Source organism: Grus americana, chromosome 1 (genome assembly GCF_028858705.1).
Source record: "Grus americana isolate bGruAme1 chromosome 1, bGruAme1.mat, whole genome shotgun sequence".
NCBI classification, from domain to species: Eukaryota; Metazoa; Chordata; class Aves; order Gruiformes; family Gruidae; genus Grus; species Grus americana.
The window spans coordinates 191,123,687-191,143,948 of record NC_072852.1 but is presented as its reverse complement, the minus strand read 5'-3'; the positions used below and the strand labels follow the sequence as shown (position 1 = coordinate 191,143,948).

At 38.0% G+C, this 20,262-nt stretch overlaps 1 protein-coding gene across 2 annotated transcripts in view; it reads left to right on the top strand.

The window, feature by feature from the left end:
* FREM2 (FRAS1 related extracellular matrix 2) overlaps positions 1–20,262 on the top strand; it is a 142,821-nt gene that overhangs the window by 91,384 nt on the left and 31,175 nt on the right. For both annotated transcript variants that reach the window (XM_054813844.1, XM_054813845.1), the window contains exons 7-13: positions 10,766–10,915; positions 13,003–13,212; positions 13,459–13,656; positions 15,685–15,849; positions 15,929–16,111; positions 18,532–18,662; positions 19,563–19,721. In XM_054813844.1, coding sequence (XP_054669819.1) covers positions 10,766–10,915; positions 13,003–13,212; positions 13,459–13,656; positions 15,685–15,849; positions 15,929–16,111; positions 18,532–18,662; positions 19,563–19,721 — 1,196 coding nt within the window. The remainder of the gene's footprint in view (positions 1–10,765; positions 10,916–13,002; positions 13,213–13,458; positions 13,657–15,684; positions 15,850–15,928; positions 16,112–18,531; positions 18,663–19,562; positions 19,722–20,262) is intronic.

Sequence of the window (20,262 nt, the reverse complement as noted above, 5' to 3'; positions counted from 1 at the left end):
GTAGGACATTCTATAAAGGCAACCCAGTGCATTTATGATTTGCTTTTCTAGCATTATCTGTTACTGACAGTTTATTATATGTATGTGTATGCAGGTTCACACTCACACATTACATATATATGAACTAATGATGTTGGATTAATCTCATCTTCAGTTAGCTGCTTAATAACTAGGTATATAGTTTAACCTTATGATCTAAGCTCCTTTGATATGAAAGGAGGACAGACCATGACCTCCAGAGAGTATGCTGTCACATCTGTTTCAGATGGCTCCTTTACAATAGAGGACTCAGCGGGTGGAGCAGCATATCTCTAAGCCTTCACTGCTGCAGGTTCTTAAACGGTTAGCTTACATATTCATTATTGCAGTTCTGTGTGAATTACAGTAGTATTTCTAGGAGAGTGTTGAAACATAGAAACCAGCTATTGAGTTTTGTACTCAAAGCACATAAAATAGTTGATAAGCAGAAGATACAAAATCACATGAACTGTAGAAAATTGATACTGTCTGTTAAAACTAGAACGAGTTAAATGAGATGGCGTGCTTTCATGTACTGATGTTGTTTTCCAGAACCTAATGTTTTATCATTGGTTTATGACAGTTCACTCAAGAGTACATTGAAAATCTTTCTCTCTCCTGTCTTCCTGTAGCATGTTATATTTTTTATGGCTTTGGTCTTTGTACTACAGATCTTATGTTTATTATAGACTGTTTGAAAATGTAATGAATGCCTAGGAAACCATTCTCAAATAATAATTTGTTCTTGGTTGCTTGTGATTGTAGGGAGTGAATTTAGTGACCTAGTGAGTGCTTTGTGTGTTAAATATTTGGATCATCAAGTTGTATAGGACATCTTGGTGCATTCAGTTTTCCTAAGGTTTCTTCAGATCATCTTCCTTCCTCTGAAGCTCCTTATAATGAGACTTTGCCATTTTGCTCATCAGTCTTTGAAGACCCAAAGGATACTGAACAACTGAGTAACCAGTGTACCCCATTGTACTTTAATGATGTTGATTCTCCTTTTGAATGTGTAAATCATCAAAGGATTAACTCCCATTACTGTCTGTCAGGCAACTCTTTTCTCTTCCCTCCCACACGAATGGTGTCAGAAGTCCAAAAGAGAGAATTCAAGAACTTTTAACATACAGCAGAGCATATTTTCTGTCATTAGAGCTCTGCTTTTGTGGTCTGATAAGTCTGGCAGTTGTTCTGTTTTAAGTTCTGTTCTGTCTTCTCTACCGAGTCCCATCCTCAACATTAGCTCCTGTAAAGAGACCATGGAAGATCTCTTGCATATTTTTCTTCTGAGACCTCAGTCAGCTAAATGTGTTCTCATTGTATGTGGGTAGAAAAGCCTGTAAGAAATTGTTTCTGCCAGTTAAGCAAACTGAACATAACTAGCATTGCAAATGATTAGTAAAAGTGCAAAAATCTAAAGTCAGAATTGGGGCAGTGTCTTCCTTAGCCTCTCTTGTGATATGGTCAAGATGTCTCCAATCCAGAAATGTCTGTGCAAACATATAGCAGAAGATATATAGTTTTAATAACTATCTACAAGAATGGATAGGATCATAATTTTCTTTAAAAAATGTCATACAAGCTGTGCCAGAAATGATATACAAATCCAACAGCCTCCAGGAAAAGAAAGTATTTTACATTTCTTGGTTATGCTATTCCTCTTCTGTGTACCATTCGTAGTAATGATAGTTATGATAATAGTGCCTCCCTTCTTCTTCATTTATTCTTCAATGAAACCCAACACATTTACTACTTTGATAAGATTCAGATTTTTAATTAATTTGGTTAAAATGAATTTAAAACAGCCTCACTTCTGTGCCTGGTAAGATCATGGAACAGATCCTTCTGGAAGATACGTAGAAACATACGGAAGACAGGAAAGTGATTAGAGACAGCCAATATGGCTTCATCAAGGGCAAGTCCTGGCTCACTAATCTAGTGGCCTTCTGTGATGAAGTGACTGCATCAGCGGACAAAGGAAGTGCTACAGATGTCATCTACCTAGCCTTCTTGAAGGCCTTTGACACAGTCCCCCCCCAACATTCTTACCTCTAAATCGGAGAGATATGGGTTTGATAAATGGACTGTTAGATGGACAATAAATTATCTGGGTGGCTGCATCCAAATAGTTACACTCAATGTTTCAGTGTCCAAACAGAAACTACTAATGAGTGGTGTTCCTCAAGGGTCCGTAGTGAGACCAATACTATTTAATATCTTCATCAATGACATAGACAGTGGGATTTGATGCCCCCTCAGCAAGTTTGCAGTTGACACCAAGCTGAGTGGTACAGCTGATAGGTTGGAGAGACGGGATGCCATCCAGAGGGAACTGGACAGGCCTGAGGAGTAGGCCCATGTGAACCTCACGAAGTTCAACAAGGCCAAGTGCTGAGTTGGGGCAATCCTCAATATCAGTACAGACTGGGGGATGAAAGGTATCCCCCCCTGCACAGAAGGACTTAGGAATATTGGTGGATGAAAAATTGGACATGAGCCAGTAATGTGTGCTTTGCAGCCCAAAAAAAGTTAGCTGTGTCTTGGGCTGCATAAAAAGAAGCATGGCCAGCAGGTGGAAGGACATGATTCTGCCCTTCTACTCCATTTTGGTGAGACCCCACCCGGAGTACTGCCTCCAGCTCTGGGGTCATCAGCACAAGAAAGGCATGGAGCTGTTGGAGCGAGTCCAGAGGAGGGCCACAAAAATGATCAGCAGGCTGGAGCACTTCTATGAAGACAGCCTGGAGAAGTGAAGGCTCTGGGGAGACGTTATTGCAACCTTTTAATATATAAAGGGAGCTTATAAGAAAGACAGAGAGAGACTTTTTACCAGGGCCTGTAGTGATAGGAGAAGAGGCAACAGTTTTAAACTGAAAGAGGGTATATTTAGATTGGACATAAGGAAGAAATGTTTTATAATGAGGTTGATAAGATGCTGGAACAGGTTGCCGAGAGAAGTTGTGGATGCCTCATCCGTGGAAGTGTTCAAAGTGAGGTTGAATCAGGCTTTGAACAACTTGATCTAGTGAAAGATGTCTGTGCCTATGGCAGGGTGGTTGGAGTAGATGATCTTTAAAGGTCCCTTCTGACCCAAACCATTCTGTGATTCTATGAAAAATTGCTGTGAGAAAATGCACAATTTGGTTTTATTTCGATCTTTAGAATATTGTTGTATCCTTTTTCCCAAAGTCTAATGGTTTTCATTGCATAAGGAGCTCACCCATTTTCAGCATGCATTTACTTTTATGAAGGTCCAGGAATTCTCTCTTCGCTATTGAGTGTCCACAATTTCCTCACTGTCTTCCTATCAGCTCTTATTACCAAACAACAAAATGCTTGTTTATCATTGAAAAGCCTTACTTGTACTACTTGCCAACCAGTGGAAATCTCAGCTGGGGATAAAATATAATTGGCATCACTATGACTTTGGGCTTTAAAATCTTAGAGATCAAGGTCATGTTTTAAGTGGATGATGTTACAAGGTATTATAAAGAAAACATTCATAGAATGAGCTTTTGTGATTTTGTGGTTAGGTTTCTTGATATGAGTGTAGGTGTGAGGGACACACTTTGGAAGAGAAAAATTGAAAATATTCTCAGAAAACCTCTGGTTTTGCAAATATACTTATTCTACTCAGACCCTTTCTAAGGACTGCTTTTTCTGCAAGGCGCAGTAGTAAACTAATTACTCAATTAAAATGTGAAAAACATATTTAGAAATGGCTATATGCTATATCTTTATGTAGCCTGATTTCTGAAATGTTGCTCAGCTTCTCCTAGCATCTCTGTTTGTAGGAGTCCTCATTTGTTATCTCATGGGTGAATCACTGACTGTGAGCTCCTTCATGTTTGGTTTCCTTGTGAGGTACCTTCTGTGTGGTATATTTAAATACTTCTGCCAAGCCTTCTCATTTATCTGCCTGCCTCTGTTTCACCAGTTCGTTAAGAATTTGTTACTGATGCTATTTCCTGGGCCTCTTACATAAAAATAATCTCATTCTTTTTAAAAACAGAACATGTAGAAGATTCTGAGCTGGTTTCATGCTCTGTGGGAGGTCTAGCCAGTAGGAAAACAGAATGTGAAAGTCAGAGGGTTGCTGCAGGCAATACCATCAGTTTGGGTGTGTCCCCAAATTCCAAAGTGTTTGTTTCTACAGCTATTAGTCTTTATATTTTTATTTATATTGGTAAATGAGGCAATTATCTGCATTATGGAACAGTTTGAGCAAGTGATTGGAGCTTGGCATACTTGTAGCAGGAAAAATCTTTTGGCCCTATCCTCTGAATCTGAACATAGGAAAAGCTCCTCTGACAACTGTGATAGTTCCAGTGGTAACAAGGTCTGTAGGTTATATCCTGAGAATGGGTGGAATAATCGTAATAATACTACCTCTACTAATAAATATTTTCATGTGTATGTTAGTTCACATATATATGAATTTAGTATTTTGGAAAGGTAACAGTGTTTCTCAACAAATCAACAAAGGTAAATGAATTGCTTCCAAGAGAAGGTCACTTATAATAATCAATCTCACTCATTAGCCTTTCTTCTGAAATTCCAGTTATATCTGGGAGACGACTTAAGACTGTTCATTACCATCTTGTACGTAATAGTTAACTAATGGTTGAAAAATTCGTCTTCAGTTTAAAGGCACACGTCTTGAACGAGTCGAGTACAACGTGGCTTCACGCATTCAGATGTCTTTACTCTCCATGATGCAGGCATACTCTGTAGCTCATCTAGTTATTACTGAACCATTATGAACTGCAACCTAACATTAAGCAGCATCAGAATTACTCAGTTCTTCAGGCTGAGGTGACCTGCAGGCTGTCGTTGCAGCAGGGTTGGGACTGACAAGAAAAGGAAAGAGGTGACCAGAGATGGGCTAATCACTGTAGCCACCTTACTGCCACCCTCGGTCTTGCAGCTAGGGCTGCAGTCTACTTCCTTTACTGTGCTACTTTGCTGACATTTGACTTTTACTTATTCATGTAGTGGAGAGGTTAGATGTGCATTCCAGGCCTGCTAGGCAGGTGCTGCTTGTGAACTGAAGCATGCATGCACTTTGACATAAAGGGTGAATTACATGTAAAGGTCTATACTGAATTAGTATGTATCATAAATTAATTAAAAGTGAATCATATATAATGTTGTTCATAGCAGTTATTGAGCTCAACTCACACTGTGTTACTCTACTGAAATTACTCGGTTAAGTTGCATAAAATGAGAGTAATTCAGTCATTAACCAGTCCAGTCAACGTGTGGCATTGCCTGTGTAGATTTAAAAAAAATATGTGATTTTCTTACAAAATAGAACTGGATTTGGTAAAGGTTGCATTAATGTGAGTCTGCCCTTTTACCTGTTAAAATGTTTGCAGTATTCTTTAAAAAATCATTTAAAAAATCAAATGGGCTGTTGAGACAAATGGAAATGCAGGCATTATTTGCTTGACATAACGTGTGTGGCAATTTGGCTGCAACTAGTAATTTTGATTCGGAGGTGAATTTACTTTTTGATTGCAAAAGTTATGACAACAGTGCTAAGAAGATGAAAGCTGTTAAGATTACAACATATGAATTTGAAAAGTAATCTGTTTTGACCACATCAAATAAAAAGCTATTGGCATTTACACAATAGGTACCTGCTCCAGAACTGAGCTCTGACTGTAGTACTGACCCCTGCTTCTACAGCATTCAGCACAAATAAATGACTTGGCTAAATGCATTGTGCTAAATGCAAGCTCAGTTGCTTGCATAGCTTCAAGTATGTGTAAATAGCTGTAGAATGGTGCTACCTAATTTCAGATGTTGAAGTCCTCTTTGATAATATCATAATATAAACCTTTTTTGTAATGGACAGTTTTTATGAGCTTTTCTTTTGCTCCCATTAACATGCATATATGAGAGAGATTACAGAAGTTGACCTTTACTGCTGTTAAACAGTAAATGCCCATTCCTTCTCAAATGTAATGGAACTCATGTTCTTAACTGGTCTATCTACAACTCACCCCCTTCACGTTCAGAAAGGTGGAGCGCCTTGTGTTGGGTATAGACTCAGCAGCTCAGTCATTTATTGCTAGCTGTGATACTGAAATGCAAGTAAGCATTGTGCAAGGACGTATATGTTGTCTGGGTATGAGCCAGGTCAAGTTCAGAGGAAATCCAGCCATGTTTGTCTGTTGTTGTGTCCAAGCTAATTAGCTGTGTCAACCATCCAGGCTCATTGCTTTGGACTCAGCATTGCACTAACATGCCCAGACTGTACCAGAACAGGCTGGTAAGTTTACAAAGCACTGTTTTGCACCTTCTGCACTACCACAACAGTTTTCTGCTAGCTCTGGCAACTTGTAATGTTCACATCATAGCCTTGTTTGTACTGTGCATGGAAAGAAGGATGGCAAAAGCTTTTAGGAATAAACAGTTTAAGGCCACTGGAAAAGATCAAGCATGAGTTCAGTTGTAATGACTGCTTCTTCTAGTTCCAATATCTAAATATTTCAGAGTGGCAGGTCCTGTTTTCTTCTATTACTCTCCTCCTGAGAATATACACACATATATATATATGTATCTCTCACTGGAAGAATATATCAATGAAAATCACTTTAGTATTCAGGCTTATCGAGGTGTCAGCACAGAAGAGTCTGTTCTTTTGTGTTTGTCCTAACTATCCTGCCCTAGGTATTATTTGCACTGGCAGCCCAAACTGATTGTGGCACCTTGCATATCTTACAACCAACCTACTCTTTTGCCATGTCCCTCTAAAGCAGATTGTAAGGATATTGTTTTAAAAACAAAAGCCTCCTTGGAAATAAATATTTTCGTGCTATCTCATTGATTTTCTGATATACATTCAAAGATAGACCTATTTCTAACAGCGTGAGAAGTGTGTTTGTTTTCCTGCTTGATGACAGACTAGTGCTGTAGTTGATATACACTCCTAACTGTGAAAGTGCAAAGGCAAGACAAAGATTTCATTTCTGTGCCAAGAAACCTGGGACTAAAGCTCCTAACCTTTCTCCTCTGATTATTGTAACTTCATGCCAGGGAAATCTGTGGGTCTGAACAAAAAACTCTAAAAAAACCTTTCCTCTTATTTCGGTAAGAGGAACCATTAAATTTGCAGTGGTCTCTCTCCAGAGTGATTACTAGATTAAAGACCTGCTGTAAGTGAGCCTGCAGCCATTGAGCAGAGTGTTTTCCAGCCATGGCCTGAGAAAGACAATGCTTTCCCTGTTAGTAGCTTGGCTTTGCTACTTCCCCTGGGGAGCTACTAACACAGCTTACAGGAAATGAACTTACAAAACACTTGTAAGGATTTGTTTCCTAGGATGGGTAACCATGCAGAATGTGCCTTTCATTGAAGATACATGCCTCAAAAAGTGTGAAAAACTCACTCTGGAACACAAGGCAAGCTAACTGAGGGTTTAGGCATTTTTATGTTTGGCTGTGACTACAGGAACAAACAGTTCATGAGGATTCTTCTTCAGCAGCAGTAAAGCAAGCACTAGGATAACACTACAAGTCAACAACATTTTCTTTTACATCTTCCATCTAGTTTAAGGCAGGTCATCTAAGTTCCCTGTGTAGTCAATGAGTAGAAGGGAATGCTTCTAGAACCTACCAGATTTTACTCACTGCAGTGGATGAACCATTTCTGTATGCTCATTATGCTGGGAAACCTCCTGGAATTGCCTATCCTTGCCCTTGAAAACTGAGAGCAAGCAGGCTGTGAATGTGAGTACGTCTCACTTAAGTGCTTAAAATTAAAATGAGGTGGGGCCAAGTCCAGATGTAGTTCCGGAACTACCAGGACATCAGTATAGAGAGGACGGGATTATAAAACTGAGATTAGACTTGGAAAAGTGTGCTACACTTTAAAAATACTTGTTTAAGAAATTACATGTATTAGATTTGTTAATATTTTTAACTACCTTTATCTAACCATTGGCACATTTGTAACCATTTGGTCTTAGTAGAAGTTCTGTATTTTTCACCTCTAGAGGTTGGATGAGCCTTTTTCCATCTTAGAAGATCATTGTATGTCTGAAAAGGCACATTTCTTTGCAGATCTAATATCCAGTTCTGCAGTATCCCTGTAAGTAGAACACTCATCAAAGTTAATAGTACATATATATTACATATAATAATACAAGAAGGTCCAGAGAGTGTATCCTATTCACCTATTAAAAACATTTCAGATAAGAGCTTCACAGTCCCAAATATAAATGCAACTACTGAGAACCCAGTCCCTACAGGCAAATAATGTAAGATTGATGTGTCTGTCTGTGCACACAAACAGACACACATTTAAATACACATAATGTTGAATAAAAAAATTTAAATTGGAACTGAAAGCCCTTTCATCTACCAAAGCTAGACATTTGCCAAGTTTGTCTTTCATTCTGGAAAGGTTGATAATCTTGATAATGCTCAAGCAGGTCTATGAATCTGCACTATTACTCAGTAAATACATTCAGTGCCATCAATTTGTTACAACCCATGATTTTAGTTTTAGCAGATAAGTAGAGAGGCAGCTGCATTTATTTTCAGTGATGTGGAATTTTAAGGGGTTATGTTTGTTTGCTTGTTTTTTAATAAATTATTTTGTCAGTTGTGAAATACAGGAAAAGTCTTGAAAGCAGAGGAGAAAATACTTTTATCCAAAACTTCTAATTTATGCAATTTATATATGAAATTCTGAAACGTTTAGGAACTGCTACCTTCTCAGATAAAATTTTGGCTTAGAAATAACCGAGTAACTACTTTATATTACTTCCATTTAGTTTTAATTAAAATCCTATTATCCAGCTTTCTGTAAAAAGAAACAAGCAATCTACCACAGAGGAGATTGTTGCCATACACTGTGTAGTCTGTCAGGTTGTCCTCCAGTACTTCAGAAAAACATAGCTATTTTGCCTGTCTGGTTTTCCTACAAGCCTCTCCAAAACCTTCATAATACAATGTCTTCACAATGTTTGGCTGTCGTGGTTTAGCCCCAGCCGGCAACTCAGCACCATGTGGCCGCTCGCTCACTCCCGGTGGGATGGGGAGGAGAATTGGAAGAAAAAGGTAGAACTTGTGGGTTGGGATAAGGACAGTTTACTACGACAGCAAAGGAAGAGGAAAATAACAACAGTACTTAGAACATACAAAGCGGGTGATACACAATGCCATTTGCTCACTGGATTGAACACCCATCCCAAGCAGTGACTCTTCCCTGGCCAGCACCATTTATATACTGAGCATGATGTCATATGGTATGGAATACTCCCTTGACTAGTTTGGGTCACTTGTCCTGGCTGTGTCCCCTCCAGCTTCTTGTGAAAATTAACTCTATCCTAACCAAAAAACAGGACATAGGCTTTACTGAGCTCGGTTGTAGTCTGAAGCAGGTTCTTCAATTCCAAAACATTTGTTCCACTGTAATAAAAGTCATAGGTTTTGCAACATACATATAATCTTAAGAAAATTTGCCTGAATCATGGAAATGATAGGCCCAACTTCCACTTACCATTAAAAAGGAGTTATGTCTCACCGTTTCAGTAAGTTGTGGCTTTTCTGTATGCTAGGCATAGCTCTGTAGAACCATAAACATTTCCAGTCATTTCCTTTGAATTTTTTTTCCTTTTTCTCTATGCTTGATGAAGGGGAAGCATTCATAGTGCCTCTTATAGAGCACTGATTAATTGCTGTGATCTGTGTCAACTTAATTCAAGTTGGCCCTATGCTGTACGGTATTTTCAAGCATATTTGTGATATCGTAACCTCACAATTATAATAAATTCTCACTAGGCAACATAAGAAAATTGTGATGAAATAGAGAATTTGTGTAGGTCTTCAAATGACATCCCAGCCTTTGGGGAAGGTAGGTATGATTTCTGCTGCACATTGGGAAAACTGAGGCACTGGCTGTGTGTGCTTAACCTTATTAGTTTGAAACAGGAATGGAAGAGATAGCAAAAGGGAGTTGATATACATCCAGGACGAAACTGGGCTATGTTCTTAAGCCTGTTTCCTTTGTGAAATTGCTGTGGGTAGAAAAACTGGAAAAGGGAGAAAAAATGAGGATAAAAATGTATCTGGTAAGTGGGATAACACTTAACCTCCCTTGCTTTTTGCACTTCTTTCTTATAAACTGTGGAACTTAAATATTAAGATAAAAGACTACTCACATTCCAGTGTATATGAAATAAGATTGATTTTGTTTTAAATGCTAGATGCGGGGGAACTAAAATTAAGTATTTGCCCCTTTGGTTAGCTGGAAAACATTTCCAAAAGCAGCTCCAGTTATATATCATGTTCCAGTCTGGTTTTAGCAACAGGAATCTATGAGAACATTCAAGTTAAGGTTTCATGATCTATATTCACCCTTGTCCATTTGCACCAAAGTGAAAAATGCAAGGAATTTTCTGGATTGTGCACAGGACCCAGCTCAAATAAGTTTAATGAGATAACTCATTTGGTTTTGCACACAGATTCATACCTGCTGACACACAAAGTTGAAAATGTAAGAGGCAAGAAAAAGATCACAGTGTTGATATAACAATTGCTGCCCTGAAATAAGCAAATGAATTCTTGAAAAGAAGCCAAAAATACCTAGAAAAACTCTAAACCTAAAAAAACCCGCTTTATTTCACTTACTGAAAAGAGCAAAGTGCTCTCCATTGTCTAATGTGGATTTTATGCTCTCTTGTTACTTTCAACGTAAGATAAAAAATATTTATGGACATTATTCCTCTTTCACCAGAACCAGCATTCTACTTTGGAAATGATGAATACTATGTTGACGAGAGTGCTGGCTATGTTGAGGTACGTGTCTGGAGGACTGGAACAGATCTGTCTAAAGCTGCGTCTGTTACAGTGAGGTCTCGCAAATCTGAACCGATAACTGCAGAGGGTAAGTTATTGTTTTGCTCTAGATTCATAATACGTCTCAACAACAAATGCTAGTACATTTGGTCTTGATATAGATTTGACTACACAAGATGAAATTTATTATGTCTTTTGCTCTTAGCAGATCTCTCCGAACAAGTAGTTATAGAATTTCTCTCAAAAAAACAGGAGTAGGAGCAACTGTGAAGTCCAGCACTGAAAGAGATGCCTTCAGACACTCATAAAACACTATCCCACAAAGGCAGCTTATTACTGACCCAACAGCATACTCTGGGCACAGTTATAATCATGGGCAGCATGCAGAGTTTGCTCCTCTCATTTTTACTGTAGACAATGAGAAATTATGATTTAGTGTCCTGTTCTACAAAAGGATTGCCACAGCTGTGTGGTTCAGTGATGCTTTGACAGAACCTTTGTCTGCAGAATCAAGTGTTAGTGTAGTCTATTTTTTTTCTTCACAAACCACAATGTTTAAAACTAAGACATTCATATAGAGACAGCATAAAAATTGTCTTCCTTAGATGCTTATCCTGAGTGTAACTGGGCAGTAGAGTTTCTCTTCTAAGCTAATTTTCAGTGAGGCAAAGTTATGGAAAAGTTTATTGCTTTTCAGGAATATCTAAACATCATATATATGTATCATACATAACATATATGATAAACATCATGTTTCTCATGAAAAAGAAAATTATGAAGTCTGAAGAAAAATATATGATTACTTAATTTCTTAACTTGCTTTATATAATCTAAAGTCTTTATCTCATCCTGAATATTTAAATTATTTTATTTCTGGGGAAAAAAAAGCATATTTCCTTACAGTAAGAATCTTAATTCATTGTGCCAGCACCACTAGGATTCAAAACTGGGAATGGCACAGCTCTTGGGCTTTCCAGTCTGTTAGTCACAGCCTGAAAGCTCTGACATGGCTGGCTGCCTGTAAAGCCATGAACCTGGTTCTTGGTCTTCCACAGAGCAGCAGTGGATCTGCTGCACTGAGCTGCCAGTCCTGACATCCTGCCTTAGCTCGGGGGTAGAGCAGCAGGGACTCTAGCCAAGTGCCCGTCCGATAATGGCCTTTAATCTTGCTAAATTTTGCCAAATTCACAGAATTCCAAACCCTATTTCAATTTCAATTAAAGTTTCCCCCAAAGATTTGTTTCAACAGTTCTGCTGCTTATCTCCTCCCCAAAATGAACATTTAAACTAAGCCCTTCACTACAGTCCTAGATAGCTGTAATGCTTTGGATCCAAGATACAGTATCGTGTTTCAGTCAGTATCTTGTTTTGTTTGCTTCCTTCTCATTGGTTTTTTATGGCTTGGCTTACTTTGCTCAAAACAAAACAAAACATAAAAGCAAGCCAAACCCAGAGCAGTCTGTCTTTAACAGTAAGGTGCCAGACCCCACGTGACGTGGTCTGAGCTGAATTTGATTCTTTTGGTTTCCATTCATTCAGTTTTACACAACTCCTCCGAACAGCAGTTCTTCCTTACAGTCAGCTCACTGGCTTTTTCTCCTTCTCTTTTTTACATAATAGTCTCAAAACTTCCAACTTCGTTACAGAATAATATGAACTTTCTTTCCAAAAGACTTTGCTTCATCTCCAGAGTCTCTCTCAAAGCTTTATGCTTAGTTTCATTTCTCACTTACAACGAATTTTATTAGTTTTAGTGGAATAACTGTTGGTTTACAACAGAACAGAATCAGTCCTGTTTTGTGACTTGTATCACTAAACAAAAAGTGACTTAATATCGACAAAAATAAAGATATTTTTGCTTTACATGATTGCCAAAATTCAGCAAATTTTAAAATTGTATTAAAAAATAGATTTACCTAAAATTAACTGCCTAATTATAGATATTTTTATTTTTAATTGCATAGAATCATAGAATCATAGAATGGTTTGGGTTGGAAGGGACCTTAAAGATCATCCAGTTCCAACCCCCCTGCTGCGGGCAGGGACACCCTCCACTAGATCACATTGCCCAAAGCCCCATCCAACCTGGTCTTAAACACGTCCAGGGATGGGGCATCCACAACCCTGTGATGCTGTTTATTCATTTGATATTTTTTATCTCCTTTTCACTGGTAGCTGGAGTAGATTATGTAGGTATCAGTCGTAATTTGGATTTTTCCCCTGGAGTCAATATGCAGACGTTTCGTGTGGTAATTCTGGATGACCTTGGGCAGCCACTGTTAGAAGGAATTGAGAAGTTTGAGCTTGTGCTAAGGATGCCCATGAATGCTGCCCTTGGAGAACCCAGCAAGGCCATCATCTTCATTAATGACTCAATCTCTGACTGTGAGTAATATTTTTTGTACCTTTTCAGATTTATGCAGGAGATAGATGACTGCAATACACAGACAGCACTTCTCCTTTTGAATTACACGTTTTAGCTATAGACAACATGTTAAGTAATTTTCTGCGTAGCCGCTTATGTTATATATCTCGTGCAATGCAACATAGCTGAATTTGAAATAGTGGAGAGAAGATACTGTAACTTTTGTAATTATACTTTACACATGCTTTTTATGTTTTTTTGCCCAGTGCCTAAAATGCAGTTTAAAGAATCTGTATACGTAGGCAATGAAAATGATGGACAGATTTCTGCCATGGTATACAGGAGTGGGGATATCCGATACACATCCACTGTGAGATGCTATACAAGGCAAGGTTCAGCTCAGGTAATGATGGACTTTGAAGAGCGTCCTAATACTGACAGTTCCATCATCACATTCCTTCCTGGTAAGCTGTTGATCTTATTTTAGAAGTTTTTAATCTACTTTTGTTTTGTTTTGTTTTGCTTTGCCTTGCTTTGCTTTGTTTTGTTTTGCTTTGATTGTTTTGTTTTAATCATGTCTTTTCATAAAGTAGTGCTAAATATACTGGTCTGAAAAACCAAGGGTTTTTTCCATACACAGTGGGTAGAGTGCACACAGATAATGTCTATTTTTGCTTCATTTCTGATCTAGAGGGTTAATCAATAGCAACTAAAGGGACATATCTTCACATAGGTCTAGCCTGAGTGCCAGAGTCTTTTTGATCCAGGGTAGCAAAAGCAGGTTCAGAGTAACACAAAAACAGAAGCACAGAGCTGCTGTCAGAAAGGAAACTTCAGAAGCTCTGCTCTTTGTTAGGCAGATTTCTGGTAAATACATTTGACTTGCACTGAAATGAGTAATAGACCTTTCAACAGGTATGTAACTCTAATTTCTGTTTGAATTTTTTTCCCAGGGAGGCTTTCCTAAGGTAGTTCACCAGTATCATGTACTTAATATCTCACATCAGAGATAAAACACAAATAAATTGTGTGTTACTACCTTAAAAGAATATTGCCTGATCCCCTTTATTTGTGCAGAAGACAGTTTAATCTTTTAGTCTTTTAAGTTTACACACACATAATATTTTTTACAAGCCCTAAACAAGTTCTGTCATCAGTATGAAATCCTTGGTATGCCTTTATCACAGAAATGACAATCTTCACATTTCTATAGGCATGTATCACGGTTCTCTTGTCAAGTGAGTTGTTCAGTCTATATTTAGAGCTGGCCTCAGCTTTGTGCTGTCATGTACTCCATGCCTTTGTCATTGCTTCTGTGCAACCAGGAAAGAGAGTCCAACTTGTTAGGATTAATGGATCTGGGACCCTTAGGAAGTGACTTTTCTCTTTTTTTTTTTAATGTCGCTCTACTATTTCTCCATGAAGACAAGTAGCAAAGAGGTCTACTTGGATCGTATCTTGTTTCCATAAGCTTCTTAGGGCTGTTTAAGATGCAGCAGTTTCAGAACAGTTTTCACATTTACCATGTAAAAATGAGCAGGACGAATATTTTGATTTTTTTTTTTCTCCTCCTAATGGATAATTTATTTTCTATAGGGGAAAAAAATACCTCAGAAAAGGAACACAGTCAGCATCCTGATCTGGTTCTTCATCTTGAAGAGCCTTCGTCATTTTTGCATGCATAAGGATGAAAAAATACTGTAAATTGACCTCATCTCTCTCATACCCTGTGCTGTTCCTTTTGTAAGGGATGTAGGAGTCATTCTCATGATGATGAGCCCACTGAGCCTGACACTGGGAGCCAGACACTCTGCACACCACTCATAACTCTTGCTGTTCTTGTAGAAGGCCAAAGACAAGGCCTTTTTCCCAGAGTCTCAGAACATCTAGTAAGTCTAGGCATGGTGATTTGTGAGTGCTCAAACTGAGTATTTTGCAACTCTAAAACATTTTTAAGGTGATATTCATTGCCATTTGGAACCAGTGGGAGTTTAAAAGACATTAAGATCAAATGGAATAATAAAAGTGAAGGTCCACAAATTGGAGAGTGTCTCAAAAAGGCTAGCAATTCTTGAAATAAAAACCTCCAGGACAAAATTACTATTAGTATTAGTGAAAGTTTTTATTACCCTGCTTTCTCATGCAAGTATTTATTTTTTTAAATACACATTGTGGGGGAGGTCACTGAAAAGGAGTATTTTATTCTAAGATAATCCAAAAGGAAGAATACATGTGAGTGGCTATACCAGACAGAAACTTGTCTTAGAGAAGTCCCAAAATGGGAGATTTCACTTAAGTAGTGAGCTTCCATAGACAGGTAATGATTAGTAATTCTGCTTTCACTATTGTCATTACTCATTAACTTATATGGTGTCAAGGTGGATGCCTTGGCCAGGAGAAGCAGCTTGTGGTTCCTTGAGCTTGGAGAGAAGTGCTGTAATAGAGCAAGAACACCTAAGTTCTGCATGATATTACCTTCAGAATGATTGCAGGTGAAACTGAGAAGCCTTGCACACTGGTGCTTATGGATGATACTTTCCATGAAGAAGAGGAAGAACTACGTCTGGTTCTTGGCACTCCAAGAAGTGATTCTACCTTTGGTGCCTCTATTGGCGAACAAAATGAGACTCTGATAAAGATTCAGGATGATGCAGACAGTAAGAAATTATTTTTTTATTGTTATTGGCTTTTGGAAGCCCCTTTGTGTGCTCTAAAAACATTTTCTTCTAATTATAGAGGCTATTATTAAGTTTGGTGAGACCAAATTTAGTGTGAGTGAACCAAAGGACACGAGGCAAGTAGCAGTTGTAAAAATCCCAGTGCTGCGTCTGGGAGACACTTCCAAGGTTTCTGTCGTGAGAGTTCATACAAAGGATGGATCTGCTACTTCTGGAGAAGATTATCACCCTATATCAGAAGGTAGGATCACTCAGATGATTATCACATCCTACTATTTGTTTTTATTCATGACTGTAATGTAATGTTTCAAAAATGAAAAAAACTTTATGAATAGAATACCTTGCAACCACATACATTGATACATTTTGCTATTCAAATTCAGTATGGACATGATCCCTTGTAGTATGAAACAGTCAAATTGCTCTTGGAATACTAGATATCAGTGAAGATATTTACAAAAGAAGTGCCACTCCTTTGAAAACATCTGTAGCTCAAGTAACTATGGAAGAAATGTGTCAGTGCCACCTTAGTAACATTTGCAAAGTGTGATGCCGTTGCTCTGCAGAAGTATCTACTCATAGGATACGATTGTGTAGTTGTTTCTCAAGCAATTCATTAAGCTAATGGCTTTTGCTCTATGTAGGAATTAATGTCTATTTCTGTTTATTTTTCTACTTTCATAATAATGAAGCTTTCTTTCTATATCTCTGCAATTCACTGCCTGCTGCTCCTCACTAGTAATGAATGAAGAGAGAAGTTGTGCAACAGAATGAGAAATTTCTTAATTAATAAACTTCTTTCCATTAATAGCCCACCCACATGGGTTAGTGAATGACTAATAGCATTTGTAGCACTATGATTTTTTTTTTCTTGTAAAGTTTTTGATAATACATGATACTAATCTGTTTTTTTAAGATTAATCATTCATTGCTGGAGTGTTTTCACAGTTTTGGATGAACTGTTTTGGTATCCAGTCCAGCTGAAAGACAGGACTTATTTTTGAACATCCAGCAACAACACTGGGCCATCTCCAAATTCCATAGAAGAGGCATTTCCCACTAGTGGTACCTGAAGAAAAAAATTGTTAGCAATAAGAAAATTATCAGCCCAGAGCTTGCTAATTCCAGTCACTTTGCCTCCTGCATTTTATAGTTTTGTTCTTTCCTCCTGAAAACCACAGGAATTTTTAGTGCCAGCTAATACTTATCCTATATGCATTACCTATACATATTGTTTTGCTTACCCTCTCCCTGCTGTGCACCAACAGCGCATGGGAGCAGAGTTTTCAAGGGAAACATGCTACTGCAGAACAAGAGGCTCTGGGCCTCTGCCCAGAAGGCTTTGAGAAAGGTCTGTGATCTGCAGGATTTCCCCACAGGTTTCTCAACATCTGTGGGTTAGGGAGCTTGCCTGTTCAGCCATGGGCACAAACCCTGCATCCTGAACTGGGTTATCTGAAGGAAGTGTGACAAACTGATGTTCAGTAAAATTCTTGGCTCTCACACAGCATGCTTATTACTACAAAGAGTATTTTCGTGGCTTAATAACACTTAGGGCTGGAAGGATCATTAGATCACTTAATCAGACTCACTGTGGATTGCAAGATTCTCCCAGTTTCCCCCAGTTACTTCTGTACTGAGCCAAATAACATTTGTTTAGAGAAAGTATATCCTTCAGAAAGGGCATCCAGTCTTGGTTTGAAGGCACTGGAGAGGACGAGTGTGTCTTAGTGTTTTGCTTCACTGATCGGTCCCTATCACTTCTTATAATCTGTGCCTTATTTCCCATATATACTTCAGCTTTCATGCACTACTGCTTACTGCACCTGTCCCTTTAGAGTGCAGAGCCCTTTAGCACCTGATATTTTTTGTCTACCATGGTGTTTCAATATACTAATCAGAACATAATTTTCTGTGAGTCTTTTTTTTTTTCTCTTCTTGTATTCAGTTTCTGTTGGTCATTTCTGTGCTATTTTCAGTTAATTTGACATCCTTTAAAAAATAAAGATAATAGAAATGCTCTCACTCTCACCCATTCCATACACAGTATGGTAGTAGTATCACTCAGCCATTCCTTACATAAATGTTAAATAGTTTCCATATTTCTACTCCCGTTAGTACTTAACACATCCAAGAATCACAGTACTCTTCTAATTCTGTCAAGCTAAGATTGAACTGATGACAATGACCTCAGAAGCTTTTTCAGAGACAGTGCTTTTCAAAATACAACACCATTTTCCATAACTCTAGCTTTGTGCCTTATTTTTGGTATATACCATTGTATTAACATGCATTTTGTTTGAGTAATCACTGACAATATTTTTTATTTAGAATTCTTCATCTTTTAGTCATTCACATATGTTACCAACATTTATGTAATAATTAGTCCCAGATGATTTTCAAAATATTAAGTTCTATTAGACTAAATCCTGGTCTTTGAAAATCTCTTTTGATCATGATAATGCCTCATTTTCAGTGATTTCTGCATGTGACCACTGCTATTCATTATTAGTAGTTTTAGCATCAAATAGGTTAAACTAAATATATGAACATCTGTAATTGGAAAAGTGAATATTAACTGCTGTGTTTCATGGCTGGGCCTAGAATTACAGCTTGTTATGAACAGCAGATCTATTTTTAAGTGTCTCATTATGTTTTTAGAAATTGAGTTTAAGGAGGGTGAAACACAGCACTTTGTGGAGATTGAAGTTCTCTTTGATGGAGTAAGGGAGATGAGAGAAGCCTTCACTGTTCACCTGAAGCCTGATGAGAACATGGTCGCAGAAATACAGGTAATAAACTCATGCAAAGTCATCAACAACAAAATCTGGTAAACAGACCTTCATGCTTTCTGATTCATAGCTTTACTCTTTTTAAGCTTTATACACACCATCTTGGACAAAGACAACCATCCCATCTGACACAGTAGCACCTACCCAAAAAAGTTTGTTACCAAGGCAGTAGGATTCATGGGGTCATAGAAACAATGAGAGCTTATGTAGAACTGAAATCTTCCAGATATCATTCCAGACACATTGTCTTCATTGAATCAGTCCTAAAAACTGATGTCCTCTGGAAGCACTGGCTGGCAATACAATATAACCTGCATGCTGTAAGAAGAGCAAACAGGTGAAATATAACTTCTGCTGTCAAAACCGTGTTAATATTATTCTTGTGTGAATTGCAGTAACCACACATTCTTGTTATTTAGCATTGTATCATGCATACTTTTAATATAAACAGTATATTCCTCTGATTCTGCGTAAAATGTTCCTCAAACTCTTCATCAGTATCACACTGTATATATTCTGACTCCAGGTAGCCAGACAGCAGAGACACAGCCTTTGCTGATGACAAAAACCCTGTTTCCATCAAGCATTAAAGCATACAGTGCACGTTAGAGTTCTACCAGAATACTGAAGTGATTCAACAAAGCTGGGACACAAGAGGTTAAATGGTCTGGTATCTTCAGTGTTCTGAAAAGAAGAAAAATTGTTTTAGCTTTTGCTTTTGTAGTCTGCAATATACTTTCCAGAGCCTCGACCCTTCCTCAATAGCTTGTCCAGCTGAAGTTTCAGAACTTATTTTGGGACAATGTTTCAAAGGCTAGACATATTCAGATCAAGGTCCAGCTTGAATCCCCTTGTTTATTTAAATGTTCACAGAGAACTTTTCTGCCTTTTCATTGTCAGACAGCCAAGGCCATTGTTTACATTGAGGAAATGAACAGCATGGCAGATGTCACCTTTCCCTCTGTCCCTCAAGTTGCATCCCTTTTGATATATGATGATACTTCTAGAGCCAAAGACAAAACCAGTCCTATAGCTGGCTATCCTGTCATCTGTATCACAGTGAGTATCTCTGTGGAAAAACGAACGAAATCACTATAAGAATGTTGTTCTAAGGATCAATTGGATTTTAGGCACTCAGTATCAATCCATATTGTTGTAAGTCACACATAAGTTCAAGCTAGAATTGTCCAAAGAGCTAATCTAATTTGTCTGGATAGCAAATCAATTTTCAGGAGGACAAAAAGCATAGAAAGATGTTTCACTTGTTCATCACTAAGAACAGTTTAATACTCGCACAATATCTATGATGGCATGACCTTACTATTTCCTGCATTGTCTTGCCTTAATTTGCAGACTTAAAATCACTGGAGACAACAGATGAGCCATTGTTTTCAATGAGTGTCACAGACTGAAAAATGAGCCCTGTTTGTTGAAGTACTACAGGCTTCTTTCATTGTAATTTTGCAACTGAAAGGTTTGCATGAATATTCATATGCATTGAGGAACTGAAGAAGTTATATTGGTCCACCTGCATCTTCAGTTTATTTCTCACACCATTCATTATGCACAGGAATGGATCATGTCTTGAATGGTTCTCCTA